The sequence below is a fragment of the Lacerta agilis genome, chromosome 14 (genome assembly GCF_009819535.1).
Source record: "Lacerta agilis isolate rLacAgi1 chromosome 14, rLacAgi1.pri, whole genome shotgun sequence".
Lineage (NCBI taxonomy): Eukaryota > Metazoa > Chordata > Lepidosauria > Squamata > Lacertidae > Lacerta > Lacerta agilis.
Window position 1 is genome coordinate 40,964,030 of NC_046325.1, and position 12,106 is coordinate 40,976,135.

A 12,106-nucleotide genomic window follows, 5' to 3' on the forward strand; every position below is an offset into this window, starting at 1 on the left:
TACTGGATGAGCTGCCCAGCTCTTTTTGCCTTCTGGCGCTTTCCAGATCCCATCGTTCCTGACCGTTGGGCCATGCTGGCTTGGGCTGGTAGACGTTACCCTTGACACCAACTCGGGGAATGCTGCTTTGACCTTGGCCTCTCTGCACATTCTGGAACGGTAGTTCGCGATGCAGAATCGTGCATTTTTCAGAGTTTTCTTGACATTCGCATTTCTAGTCTCTCGTCGTTGGCATCCACTGGGAGCCAGTGTGGTGTAGTGGTTAAGAGCGGTAGACTTGTAATCTGGTGAAGTGGGTTCGTGTCTCCGCTCCTCCACATGCAGCTGCTGGGTGACCTTGGGCTAGTCACACTTCTCTGAAGTCTCTCAGCCCCACTCACCTCACAGAGTGTTTGTTGTGGGGGAGGAAGGGAAAGGAGAACGTTAGCCGCTTTGAGACTCCTTAGGGTAGTGATAAAGCGGGATATCAAATCCAAATCCAAACTCTTCACCTGCCTTGAGAGACAATGGAGTGTGCCTCCAGGGGTGAAGTCAAAACTGCTGCGTTGGCCACCCTGGGGTGCAAGCCTGGGCAGTGTGTATGGAGGCCCTGGGCTGCCCGGACAACAAGACACCCTCCCCTTTCGGCCTCGCTGATGTGGTCCAAAGGAAAGCAGAGCAATACGTTGGGCACCAGCTTGGCTGCAGGAGTTGCCGGAAAGAGGCGTACAAGGCGCCGTCCAACCATCTTAGGGACTCCACTCCAGATTTGTGTACGGTTTACTCCTGAGCCTTCTCTTCTTCTGGAGATAGCCCTCAAGAAGAAGAAGAAGAAGAAGAGTTTGGATTTGATATCCCGCTTTTCACTACCCGAAGGAGTCTCAAAGCGGCTAACATTCTCCTTTCCCTTCCTCCCCCACAACAAACACTCTGTGAGGTGAGTGGGGCTGAGAGACTTCAGAGAAGTGTGACTAGCCCAAGGTCACCCAGCAGCTGCATGTGGAGGAGTGGAGACACGAACCCGGTTCCCCAGATTACGAGTCTACCACTCTTAACCACTACACCACACTGGCAGCAGAGGTTTTGGATCAGAGTATTCCTTCTCCTACATAGATGGCCTACCTTCCCAGGTTGACCTGCCCTACCTGTAGAGGCAGAAAGAGAGTTAAAGTGTCCTTGGGGGTGGGGTTCAACCTGAGCACAGGCTCCCCCCCCCCTCACCATCTTTCTATTGCCTCTTCCAGGCTGGCTGCAACGGGAGGTGCGGGGAGGTATAAAGACCCCTTGGCTGCGTCCTCGCAAGTACTGGTTTGTGCTGACGGAGGATTCCCTCGACTACTATAGCGGGTGCGAGGTGACCGCCCGGTGCCTTGGTTCGCTCGTCCTCACCAGCCTCTGTTCTGTGCTGTGGCCTGACAAGCAGACCTACAAGGAGACAGGTAAAGAATGTGGGCCTAGGCCTGGGCCTGGCTGTGAAGTGAGAGCCCAGGAGCCAAAGCTCCCTTGCTTGGGTATCGAGCCTTTTAGCACAGGGGTGGAGAACCTCAGATCCAAATGTGGCCCTCTGAAACCCTTTCCTCTGGCCCTTGGGATTCTCCTCAGACCACGCCCTCTTCTAGTTCAGCAACTTGGGGGTGGGGGTGGGGGAACCAACAACTTTTCTGTCCGGATTTTCACTTTTTGAAATATGGCAACCTGACTGGAATGTGCCCTTGGTCTGTAGCAATGCCTCCTACTTGTTTGGGTGGAGGTGTGTGTGTTGCGTGTTGAAACTGGCTTTTTGTGTGCATTTTGTGCAGCTGGAGTGCAGCCTTCTGATAGCTGTGCCTGCTTTGTGGCTGCCCTGCCCATTTCTGGCACCCCCAGCCCATGAGGAAATGTGGCCTTTGGGCCAAAGCAGGTTCCCCATTCCAGTTTCAGCTTTCTTTGATTGATGGATGGATGGATTGATTGATTATATGCCGCCCATCAGACTGGATTGCCTCAGCCACTCTGGGCAGCTTCCGGCAAATGAAAACATCAAACACAGTAAAACGTCAAACGTTAAAAACTTCCCTGTGCAGGGCTGCCTTCGCATGCCTCCTAAAAGTCGGATAGTCGCTTATTTCCTTGACATTCGAGGGCAGCGCGTCCCACAGGGTGGGCACAACGACCGAGAAGGCCCCTCTGCTTTTCACTACCTCGGTCTCAAAAGCTGCTTTTCTGCGATAGAAATACATTGCATGCAAAATGTGAAAGCATAAATTAAACCACAAAACCTTGGGGATTTTTAAAATACGGAAAACCTTAAACTTGTTCATGAGACAAAGGCCTCCTAAGTTCAAAAGGATAGATTTCGACATAAAAGCATAGCCTCTCTATGACCCGTGTGTGGCCATCATGCAGAATCCAAAGCCTTTTCTCTTCCTACTTCCATCATTTCTGTGTTCCTTTCAGGGCTATATCTGCTACTAATGCTAATAGATATAGATCTATAGCTATAGCTATATTATATGGTGCGTAAGTTAAGGCCTGTACACTTCCTGCTTCATCCTAGGGTGTGTGTATATTTTTGGGTTGCCATATGTCTGGAATTTTTCAGACATTGCCAGGATTCAGCCGTTGGAAACAGTGTCCGGGTGGAAATTGTTTAAACGTCCGGGAAAGTCCGGTCGTATGACAACCCTTGTTGGAAGTGTAGATCAGGGGTCGGCAAGGCTTACTGGGGATGGGCCGGATTACTCTCACGGGAGATCCTCCATGGGCTGGACCAGTGCAGCGCGATGCCGGAAATCACTTATATGCATGTCTGCGGTGCCGGAAATCACTTCTGCGCATGCCCAGACGCCGAAAATCACGCCTGCGCAAAAGCGATTTACGGCGTCTGGGCATGTGCAGAAGTGATTTCCGTAGCTGTGGAAGAGAGTCCCCATGCTGCGCTGCGCTAAACCGGGGACCCACCGAGCGGGCGGCACGGTTCTGGGGCAGCTCATGGCCCGGTTAAGTGACCCTCATGGGCCAATTCCCAATTCTCATGGGCCAATTCCGGCCCATGGGTCTTAGGTTGCCAACCTCTGGTGTAGATTCTGGCCAGTTTCCTTTTAAATAGCTCAAAAGCATTTTTCTGGGGTTTTTTTTTTTTTTTAGATCTTACAGAAAAATTAAATAGAACCTGAGTACCTTTTGTGTCCAGATTTTCACTTTTTGAAATATGGCAACTCTAATATATTTATATCTGTGTATACGTGTGTGTTTGTGTGTGTGTGTTTCTGTTAATCACATGCTGGTACCCCCTTTTCTCTCCCTCCTCCGCAGGATACTGGGCAGTGACTGTTTTTGGCAGAAAGCACTGCTACCGCCTCTACACAGAGCATTTAAACGAAGCTGTGCATTGGGTTTGCGCCCTGCAGAAGGTCATCATCAGCAAGCCCCCCGTGCAGACCCCGACGCAGCTCCTCATGTGTGACATTGAGGTGAGCGGGGCAGGGGGGGGGCAGGAAGGGAATAGGTGCGATGTGAGGGCCAGGACACACCCACTCACCGGGGCTGTGAATGGGCCAAGCCACGCTCCCGTCAGGCAGCTAAGGGCAGTTGCAGAAATGCATAATGAGCACGCCCGGCGGTTTACTCCCTTAAAGAAAGGGAGCGGCAACTGCACACACAGCATTTCTTACTCCTTTAAGGTCATGTTGCTGGTTTGGACTGCCATTTTTGCACGCTTTAATTCTTATTCATAACTGCTTTAAGAGTGCCTGCAATGTTACGGGTTTGACGGGTTGTTTAAACATCTTTTTATAATTATTATTTTTCCTTCCGCCTCACCCCTATTGTAAAATAATTTTTATTTGATTTTAGAAAAATATTTCAAAGTCAGTTAAAAATCCACATAAAGAGATTGCTCTGAATCTCAAGACTCCCCCCCCCCATCCCCTCCATGGGTCCTAATGTCAATATTTACAACTGCATATCATGCACATTTTTAATCCATCTAAATCAGGCACTCCCAACCTTTCAGATGTTTTGGACTACAATTCCCATCATCCCTGACCACTGTTCCTGTTAGTTAGGGATCATGGGAGTTGTAGGCTGAAACATCTGGAGGGCTGCAGGCTGGGGGTGCCTGATCTAAATTGTCCATACTGTAGTTTTTTGTTGCCTTACAAGTGTGATTAAAATCCTGCTAACGTTTTCATCTGCTTACAATGGTCTCCTAAATAAATTATAATTTCCCCCCATTCTTTCTTAAAGTTTTTGTCCTCTTGGTTCCTGAGCTTTCCACTTAATTTTGCCATTTCAGCATAGTCCCATCAACCTGGTTTGCCATTCTTCCCTGATCAGGATTCTTCTTTCCATCTCTGGGCTAATGAAATAAACACATTTTTTAAAATATAATTTAACGATCTAAGCCTTGGGGCAGGGGGCTGGTTTCTGTCGGAGAGGCGAGGCCTATGCTAATTAAACAAACGACCAATTAATATTGTTGCGGGTAGGGGTGGAGAGCTAGGCCCGTTCCTTATTGCTGACGTGCCCAAAAGTGTTAAGTTGCGCCACCTGCCCTGAGGATTTGCAATGTGAAATGCAAACGGGTTTCATGCCCGGAGCCTACACACACCTGGTTATCCACCTTTGGCTAGGGCATTCCCTTCGTGATGGCAGCAGGTATTTGCAGGCAGGTTTCCTAAAACAGCTCTTCTGGGAAGCTGCTCTTGTCGACACCGCAGCAGTTCCCAGACTAGAATCAGTAGCCTTGGGCTAGTCACACTTCTCTGAAGTCTCTCAGCCCCACTCACCTCACAGAGTGTTTGTTGTGGGGGAGGAAGGGAAAGGAGAATGTTAGCCGCTTTGAGACTCCTTCGGGTAGTGATAAAGCGGGATATCAAATCCAAACTCCTCCTCCTCTTCTTCTTCATGTCTAGAAATTCTGCAAGCAGAGAAATGGCTCAATTGACAAAGAGGTTAAGGGGAAATACAAAACAATCATTTACCCAGAAATGGGATATATTCAAGAAATACCTACAAAAATATAATAACGATAGAACATCTATGGCAGCGTTTGAATGACCCTTGTGTAAATTAAATATTAATATTAAATATTAATATTAATATTTTTCCTTATTTATATTTAATTAAATATTAAATATAAATAAGGAAAAATGCTACGGTATGTTACAAGAAAGTATTAGAAAGATATATTGAGAGTAAGGTAATAAGTATACAGGTGAAACTCGAAAAATTAGAATATCGTGGAAAAGTCAATTTATGTAAGCAATTGTTTTCATCAGCTACTGGAGTTTAATATATGAGATAGACTTATGACATGCAAAGCAAGATATGTCAAGCCTTTGCTTGCTATAATTGTGATGATTATGGCGTACAGCTGATGAAAACCCCAAAGTTGAAATTGTTAATTTGGGGTTTTCATCAGCCGTACGCCATAATCATCACAATTATAACAAATAAAGGCTTGACATATCTCGCTTTGCGTGTCATGAGTCTATCTCATATATTAGTTTCACCTTTTAAGTTCAATTACTGAAAGAAATGAACCTTTCCACGATATTCTAATTTTTCAAGTTTCACCTGTAAGTACATTCAATATTGTAAACGTAAAGTTCATCGGGAAATGACGAGAAGTCTATCTTAACAAAGTTTAATTTATTTGATTCTACTTTGGCTTATTTTAGTTTAGTTAGAAAATATAAGAAAAGAGCACATATAAGTATAAATTAATATTTAATGGTAAAATCATTTATTATCATCATCACTATTACATTTTCTTTGTGTGTGAATATAAGATCGTGTATGATATCCATGGATTTAAATTAAAAAGATTTTTTAAAAAGAAAGAAAGAAATTCTGCAGGCAGGGTGGACTTATAAATCAACAAAACCCTTCTGGGAAATTATTTATAGTGAGCTAAAAAAAATGTTTAAAACAACTTTTGATAAAGGGTATTGATAAAGGAGACTTAACAGATTGAATAAAAGTATTTAGTCGCAGAAATGAGAAGAGATAATTACTGGGAACCGGGGAGAGGAGTAGGGGGAAGTCCGGGGGTTGGAAGAACCCCTATAAAGGTGCTGAATTTGTTATTGATAAATGCAATTAATATTGTATGCAAATAAATAATTAAAATACATGTATAGATATTTTAAAAATCTGCAGGCAACACATGTGCTCAACTCTTCCGTCTCTGAACAACGTTTGAATGGGAATGCTTCTCACCTGCTTTTTTCCTTTCTCCTCCCCATCCCAGGAGAACCGTGACAGGCCAGAAATCCTGGATCAGATTTATCAAAATAATCCCATCCTGTGCTACACGGCTGGCCCAGTCTATGCGCCTCTGCTGCCCTTTCCGTATGCAGGTGGGTGACCGCTTCCTTGCACATGGGTCAGCATGGTCCTAAAATTCGTTGGCTTCAGTCCTTGGGCACCACGTGCCGTTGGCTGTGCAGTGCCAAGCAGTTGAGCAACTTGGTGGTACGTGTCTCAGGACCGCAATACCGCAAGGACAGCCTCTTTCCATATGAAGCTTCCTGGACCCTGAGATCATCTTCTGAGGCCCTCCTTCATGTGTCTCCTCCTCGAGAGGTCCAGAGGGTGGCAACACGAGAACATGGCCTTCTCTGCAGTGGCTCCCCGTCTGTGGAATGCTCTCCCCAGGGAAGTTCACCTGGTGCCTTCATTACACACCTTTAGGCGCCAGACAAAAGCGTTCCTTTTTAACCAGGCCTTTGGTTGATCTTATTGACATCCAATACCCTTTTAGAATATGGCTCTTTTTGGGGTTTTTTATTGGGCTATTGTTTTTAATTTGATTTTATATACGGTGGTACCTTGGTTCTCAAACTTAATCTGTTCTGGAAGTCCGTTCCGAAACCAAAGCGTTCCAAAACCAAGGCGTGCTTTCCCATAGAAAATAAGGCAGAATGGATTAATCCGTTCCAGACTTTTAAAAACAACGCCTGAAACAGCAATTTAACATGAATTTTACTATTTAACGAGACCCTTGGTCCATGAAATGAAAGCAATAAACAATGTACTGCAGTCACACAGTCAATCTATCAGTAGCTGAACTGGGTTCCACACAGTCACAAAAACAAAAGAAAGAGAGCCACAAAAACAAGAACGCAGAATAAATAGCAAAAACAGACAGACCTCAGCGCATCACTCAAAACGGAAGTGTGGCACTCAAATTGGAAGCACAGCACTCAAAACGGAGCGCGTTCGGCTTCTGAAAAAAGTTCACAAACTGGAACACTTTCTTTTTTAAAAAAATAAAATTTATTGGTATTTCCACATAAACACAACAAATAAAACCATACATTCTACGTATAAAAACAAACACAGCACACAATACAAATAACAATCAAATAAAAACTAATACATACCTCTCACCCTACAAAAACACAGGAACACACCAATCTACTTATTATAATCTTCTGCGTTCAGTTCTAATTTACTTTAGTAACTTTGTTACTAATTTAACAATCATTCACCATTATTCTTAATCTTCAAATAAAACATCTTATCTCATACAACTTATTATCATCAAATAAAACATCACATTCCAAATCTTAACTTCTTATATCCTTTTTTCTCTTAACTCAGTAAAACTGTTGCTCTTGTTACTTCTAATTCCTACCTTACACAAACTGGAACACTTTCTTCCGGGTTTGCAGTGTTTGGGTTCCAGGTTGTTTGAGTACCAAGGCATTTGAGAACCAAGGTACCACTATATTACCATTTTGTTTGTGAACCTCCCTGATACCTCCAGGTATAGGGCGGTGTATAAATCCAATTAATAATAATAATAATAATAATAATAATAATAATAATGGAGCCTGAGCTCACAGCTTATTTCTCCCTGTGTCTCTGCAGCTCCCGGTGGCCAGGGCTACGCGGGGATCCGGGACGAAGCTGTCAAGCTCTTCCACTCGCTGCAGCAGCTGGAGGGGCTGCGGGAGCCAACCCTTCTCATGCAGGGGGTGCTGCAGACGTGCCATGACCTCCCCGCCCTGGTGGACGAGATCTACTGCCAGCTGGTGAAGCAGACCACGGAGCCTCCAGCGCCGGGTGCAGCCGCGGACCTGCGCTACTGGCAGCTGCTTGCTTGCATGAGCTGCACTTTCAGGCCGTCGCTTCCTGTGCTGTGCTACCTGCAGCTGCACCTCCAGCGGTGAGCCCTGGGGCAAAGGGAAATCGGGGTGCGTGTATGTATGGGGTGCATGTATTGCCTTGCTCATCATCATCATCAGGCAGAGAGGCCAGAGATGATGGAATCGTGGAGTTGGAAAGGACCCCCGGGTTCATCTAGGTTCAGCGACGCAGGAAACTTTTGCTGAACACAGGGCGCGAACCCACAACCCTGAGGTGAAGAGTCTCATGCTCTGCTAGCTGAGCTGTCACTTGGCAGAAGCTTCTCTGCTACCCTAAGCGAAGGCAGTCCTGTTCTCCCTCTGCAACGACTCTTGTTGATAGGACGGTCAGGAAAGGGGCCCCTGTTCTCTCTCTCTCTCTCTGTGCTTGGAGGTGGAATGCAAAAAACAGGAAAGAAAAGATTGTCCCAACTAAGGATCAGTGGTTGGACAAATTAATAGAGTTTGCAGAGTTAGCAAGTCTGACGGCCAAAAGGACTACTGATGGAGGGCGGGGGAGGGGGGAGTGAATGGGAACGGCTTGAAGAGTATTTAAATAAATACTATGGTATTAAGGTAAACTGGCAAGTAGAATGAGCCTATGATCGGCAGTGGAGAATGTAAGTGATGGGGAGAAAGGATGCTAAAATAAAGGTGTAGCAAAATAACGTGAATTGGATGTCAGTGAAGGATAGGTTGGGAAGTCCATATAAGACGATGGCAAAACGACGGATGTATGTAAAATATAATCTGGAAAAAAATGTATAAATAAAGCTCCGTGCTTGGAGGTGGGATTAAACCTGCCAAGAGGAAGTAGACATTCTTCATGCCCTCCCGTCTCTGCCAATGCCAGAGCAGAAAGATCATGTCTTTCATGCACGACGGCAATTTGCAGGCCCTTTCCTAGGAATCTTGTTTGTGGATGGGGGCGTGGAGTGCTGAGCAACGTTCTCGGGCGTGGGTTCCCTAATGCCGCTGTTTCCCTGGTCCCAGCAGGACAGAGAAGCAGTTCCCAGGCTCGGAGGCGACTTGGTACGGACGCTTCATCGCAGAGGCCCTGCACAAGACAAAGGGGCGAGAGTGCGTGCCTTCTCTGGAGGAGATTGCGGGGCTGATGGGGCGCCAGGAGACCGAGTGCGGTGTGCATTGCCCTAGCATCGCCACCTGCCATGTGGCCGTCACCTCCCAGACCACAGTCCAGGAGGTGAGCAGAAGCCCTGGGGCTGGATGGCGAGGGCGGGTGGTGGGCAAGGGCGACGCCAGTTGGGGAGAAATCCCTACCCGTGGGGCTTGTGGGTTGCCAACAGGAAGCTGCGGCTGAATTTGTGGATGATATTGGTGGTGTTTACTTGGGAAAGAGGGAAGAAGCAAGGGAAAGAAGACTTGCCTCTTTCTTCGCCAAAAGGCCCAAGCAGCCAGGATTTCGTCTTGCATCGCGGCGCTGGCTGCTTCCGTTCCGCGGTGTGGTTGGCGAGAGATGAGGCGAGCTTCTTTGCCCTTCTCCTCCCACCACAGTGCACCAGTTGGGTCTCTGTGCCCCTACCCTTCCACCCCTACCCTGCCCCCCTCTCCGCCCCTCCGCATGCTTGACGCTGTCTGTCTGTGTGTGTCCCCTTTGCAGCACTGAGTGCCCTCCTGCTGGACATGCCCAGGCTTCCTGTCACCCCCTTTGTCTCCTCGTCCCAGGTGGCCCTGGAGCTGATGTTGCGCCTGGGCCTGGCGCATAGCCCCAACTCATTTGCCCTCTACGAGGAGAGCTGGCAGCATGTGCGCCCCCTGCCGGAGGATGCCCTGGTGGCAGATGTTCTCACGAGGTTCGAAAGGTAAATGAGCTCCCCCCCAACGCAGTACAATTTAACTTGTGTCTCGGTCACAGCTGGACACACAGGAGCCAGGAGGAGTTAAAAAGAGTTGGCAGCACGCTGAAAATCCCAACTCAAAATAAAACAACATCCTAGCCTTTGCGGCTCCAGAGAGGATCTTGCAAATACATGGGGGAAGTCGCTTGGGAAATGCTGGGTTGCCGGAGGAGGAATGTGCACGTGATTTCAGGGCTGGGGTCTATTTCAGCTAGCGGGAGCAGAACTCTGCAATAATAATAATAAAAACCCTAGTTATGCAGGACACACTTCTGAGTTGAGTACAGGATGTATCTGTGGGGAAGAGAGATACAGTAAGACCTCGGTTGTCGAACGTAATCCATTCCGGAAGCCCGTTCGGCCTCCAAAATGTTCGACGACGGAGGCGCTCCTTCCGATTGGTTGCAAGAGAGCCAGTGTGGTGTAATGGTTAAGGGTGGTAGACTCATAATCTGGTGAACCGGGTTTGTGTCTCCGCTCCTCCACATGCAGCTGCTGGGTGACCTTGGGCTAGTCACACTTCTGTGAAGTCTCTCAGCCCCACTCACCTCACAGAGTGTTTGTTGTGGGGGAGGAAGGGAAAGGAGAATGTTAGCCGCTTTGAGACTCCTTTGGGTAGTGAAAAGCGGGATATCAAATCCAAACTCTTCTTCTTCTTCTTCCTGCGTTCAAGCGGTAGCTGCATTGGATGTTCGGCTTGTGAAAAATGTTCAAAAACCGGAGCATTTACTTCCAGGTTTTTGGCGTTTGGGAGCCGAAGCGTTCAAAAACGGAGTTGTTCGGCAACCGAGGTTTGACTCTATCGAGCTAGCAGGGAAGTTTCAGTCTTTTTCGTCTGCCCCAGTATACGTGGCATATGCGGTCGGAACGTTTGATCAGGCTAGGGCGTTTTTGCATGTCCCGGAACTGATGGGATGTCTTTGCTTGCCTTGTTCTAGCTCAGTTGGGGAAGAGCCACCCCGGAAGCCCCCTGGGAGACTCTGGTTCAGGCATTATGGGTGTCTGAACCTGGACTGCGTCCCCTGCAACAGCCAGGAGTTTGCAGTGCTATTTGAACAGGTAAGGGTCACGCTCACCAAGAGAACAAGCTTGCAGGTGTGGGGAGTGCTGTTGTTCCAAGCGACACACCCTCTCCCTACAAGGCCCATTAGCTCTCCATCTACGGCAGCATTGCCCATTTGAGATGTTCCAGCCTTGGGCTGCATCACACTTGCAGAACCCGAATGGAGGCTTTTCCACCCACGCCCACATGCCTTGCTTGGACCAGCTTTTCTTTATTGACCTGCTGTCCACCCGCCTTATTTGCCTGCTCTCTAATTCCAAGATCTTCCTTACTACCAGGGGATCTCTCGCTGGAGCATCATCTGCTGGGCTGTGGGCTGTCCCGCCCGTGGTCAAGCTGCGAGCGGAGTGGAAGCAGCTCCCGTGCAGCCATTTCATGGAGACAGCCTCTCTGACAGGAGTTGCCATGTACGAACGGAAACAGATACAGGGGACGAGGCAGCCAGAGATCAGCCTGGCGGGCACGTGGTCGGCCTTTGGGTCTGTCCTCTGTGATGCAGAGGTTTATTTATCAGGTACGTTGTCCCACCTGCACTTCCGTATTTCCGGGCACGACTTGAGAAGGTACATGATGGAGAGAACTACGAAGAGACCAGTGGCACACACTTGAGGCCAACTGTGAAGAGTAGTGAGCAGGCACTGCTATTTGGCAAAGCAGGATCTGACCATTATTGTGGAGGGAGGATTTTCCAAGATATGTAAAGGTAAAGGGACCCCTGACCGTTAGGTCCGGTCGTGTCCGACTCTGGGGTTGCGGCGCTCATCTCGCGTTACTGGCCGAGGGAGCTGGCGTACAGCTTCCAGGTCATGTGGCCAGCATGACTAAGCCGCTTCTGGCGAACCAGGGAAACGCCATTTACCTTCCCGCTGGAGCGGCACCTATTTATCTACTTGCACTTTGACGTGCTTTCGAAAAGCTAGGTTGGCAGGAGCAGGGACCGAGCAATGGGAGCTCACCCCGTCGCGGGGATTCGAACCACCGACCTTGTGATCGGCAAGTCCTAGGCTCTGTGCTTTAGACCACAGCGCCACCCGCATCCCTTCCAAGACATGTAGCACACTCCAATATCAAAACAGATTTGGGTGTGT

At 48.0% G+C, this 12,106-nt stretch overlaps 1 protein-coding gene across 2 annotated transcripts in view; it reads left to right on the plus strand.

Moving 5' to 3' along the window:
* Positions 1 to 11,532, plus strand: part of PLEKHH3 (pleckstrin homology, MyTH4 and FERM domain containing H3) — a 29,270-nt gene extending 17,738 nt beyond the window's left edge. The window contains exons 4-11 of one of the 2 annotated variants that reach the window (XM_033170123.1): positions 1,224 to 1,418; positions 3,274 to 3,431; positions 6,215 to 6,323; positions 7,840 to 8,137; positions 9,093 to 9,300; positions 9,783 to 9,919; positions 10,894 to 11,014; positions 11,297 to 11,532. In XM_033170123.1, coding sequence (XP_033026014.1) covers positions 1,224 to 1,418; positions 3,274 to 3,431; positions 6,215 to 6,323; positions 7,840 to 8,137; positions 9,093 to 9,300; positions 9,783 to 9,919; positions 10,894 to 11,014; positions 11,297 to 11,512 — 1,442 coding nt within the window. In that variant the 3' untranslated portion in view covers positions 11,513 to 11,532. Of the gene's footprint in view, positions 1 to 1,223; positions 1,419 to 3,273; positions 3,432 to 6,214; positions 6,324 to 7,839; positions 8,138 to 9,092; positions 9,301 to 9,717; positions 9,920 to 10,893; positions 11,015 to 11,296 lie in introns of those variants that run through there. The other variant, XM_033170124.1, reaches the window with a different exon arrangement.
* The last annotated feature ends 574 nt before the right edge of the window (positions 11,533 to 12,106 follow it).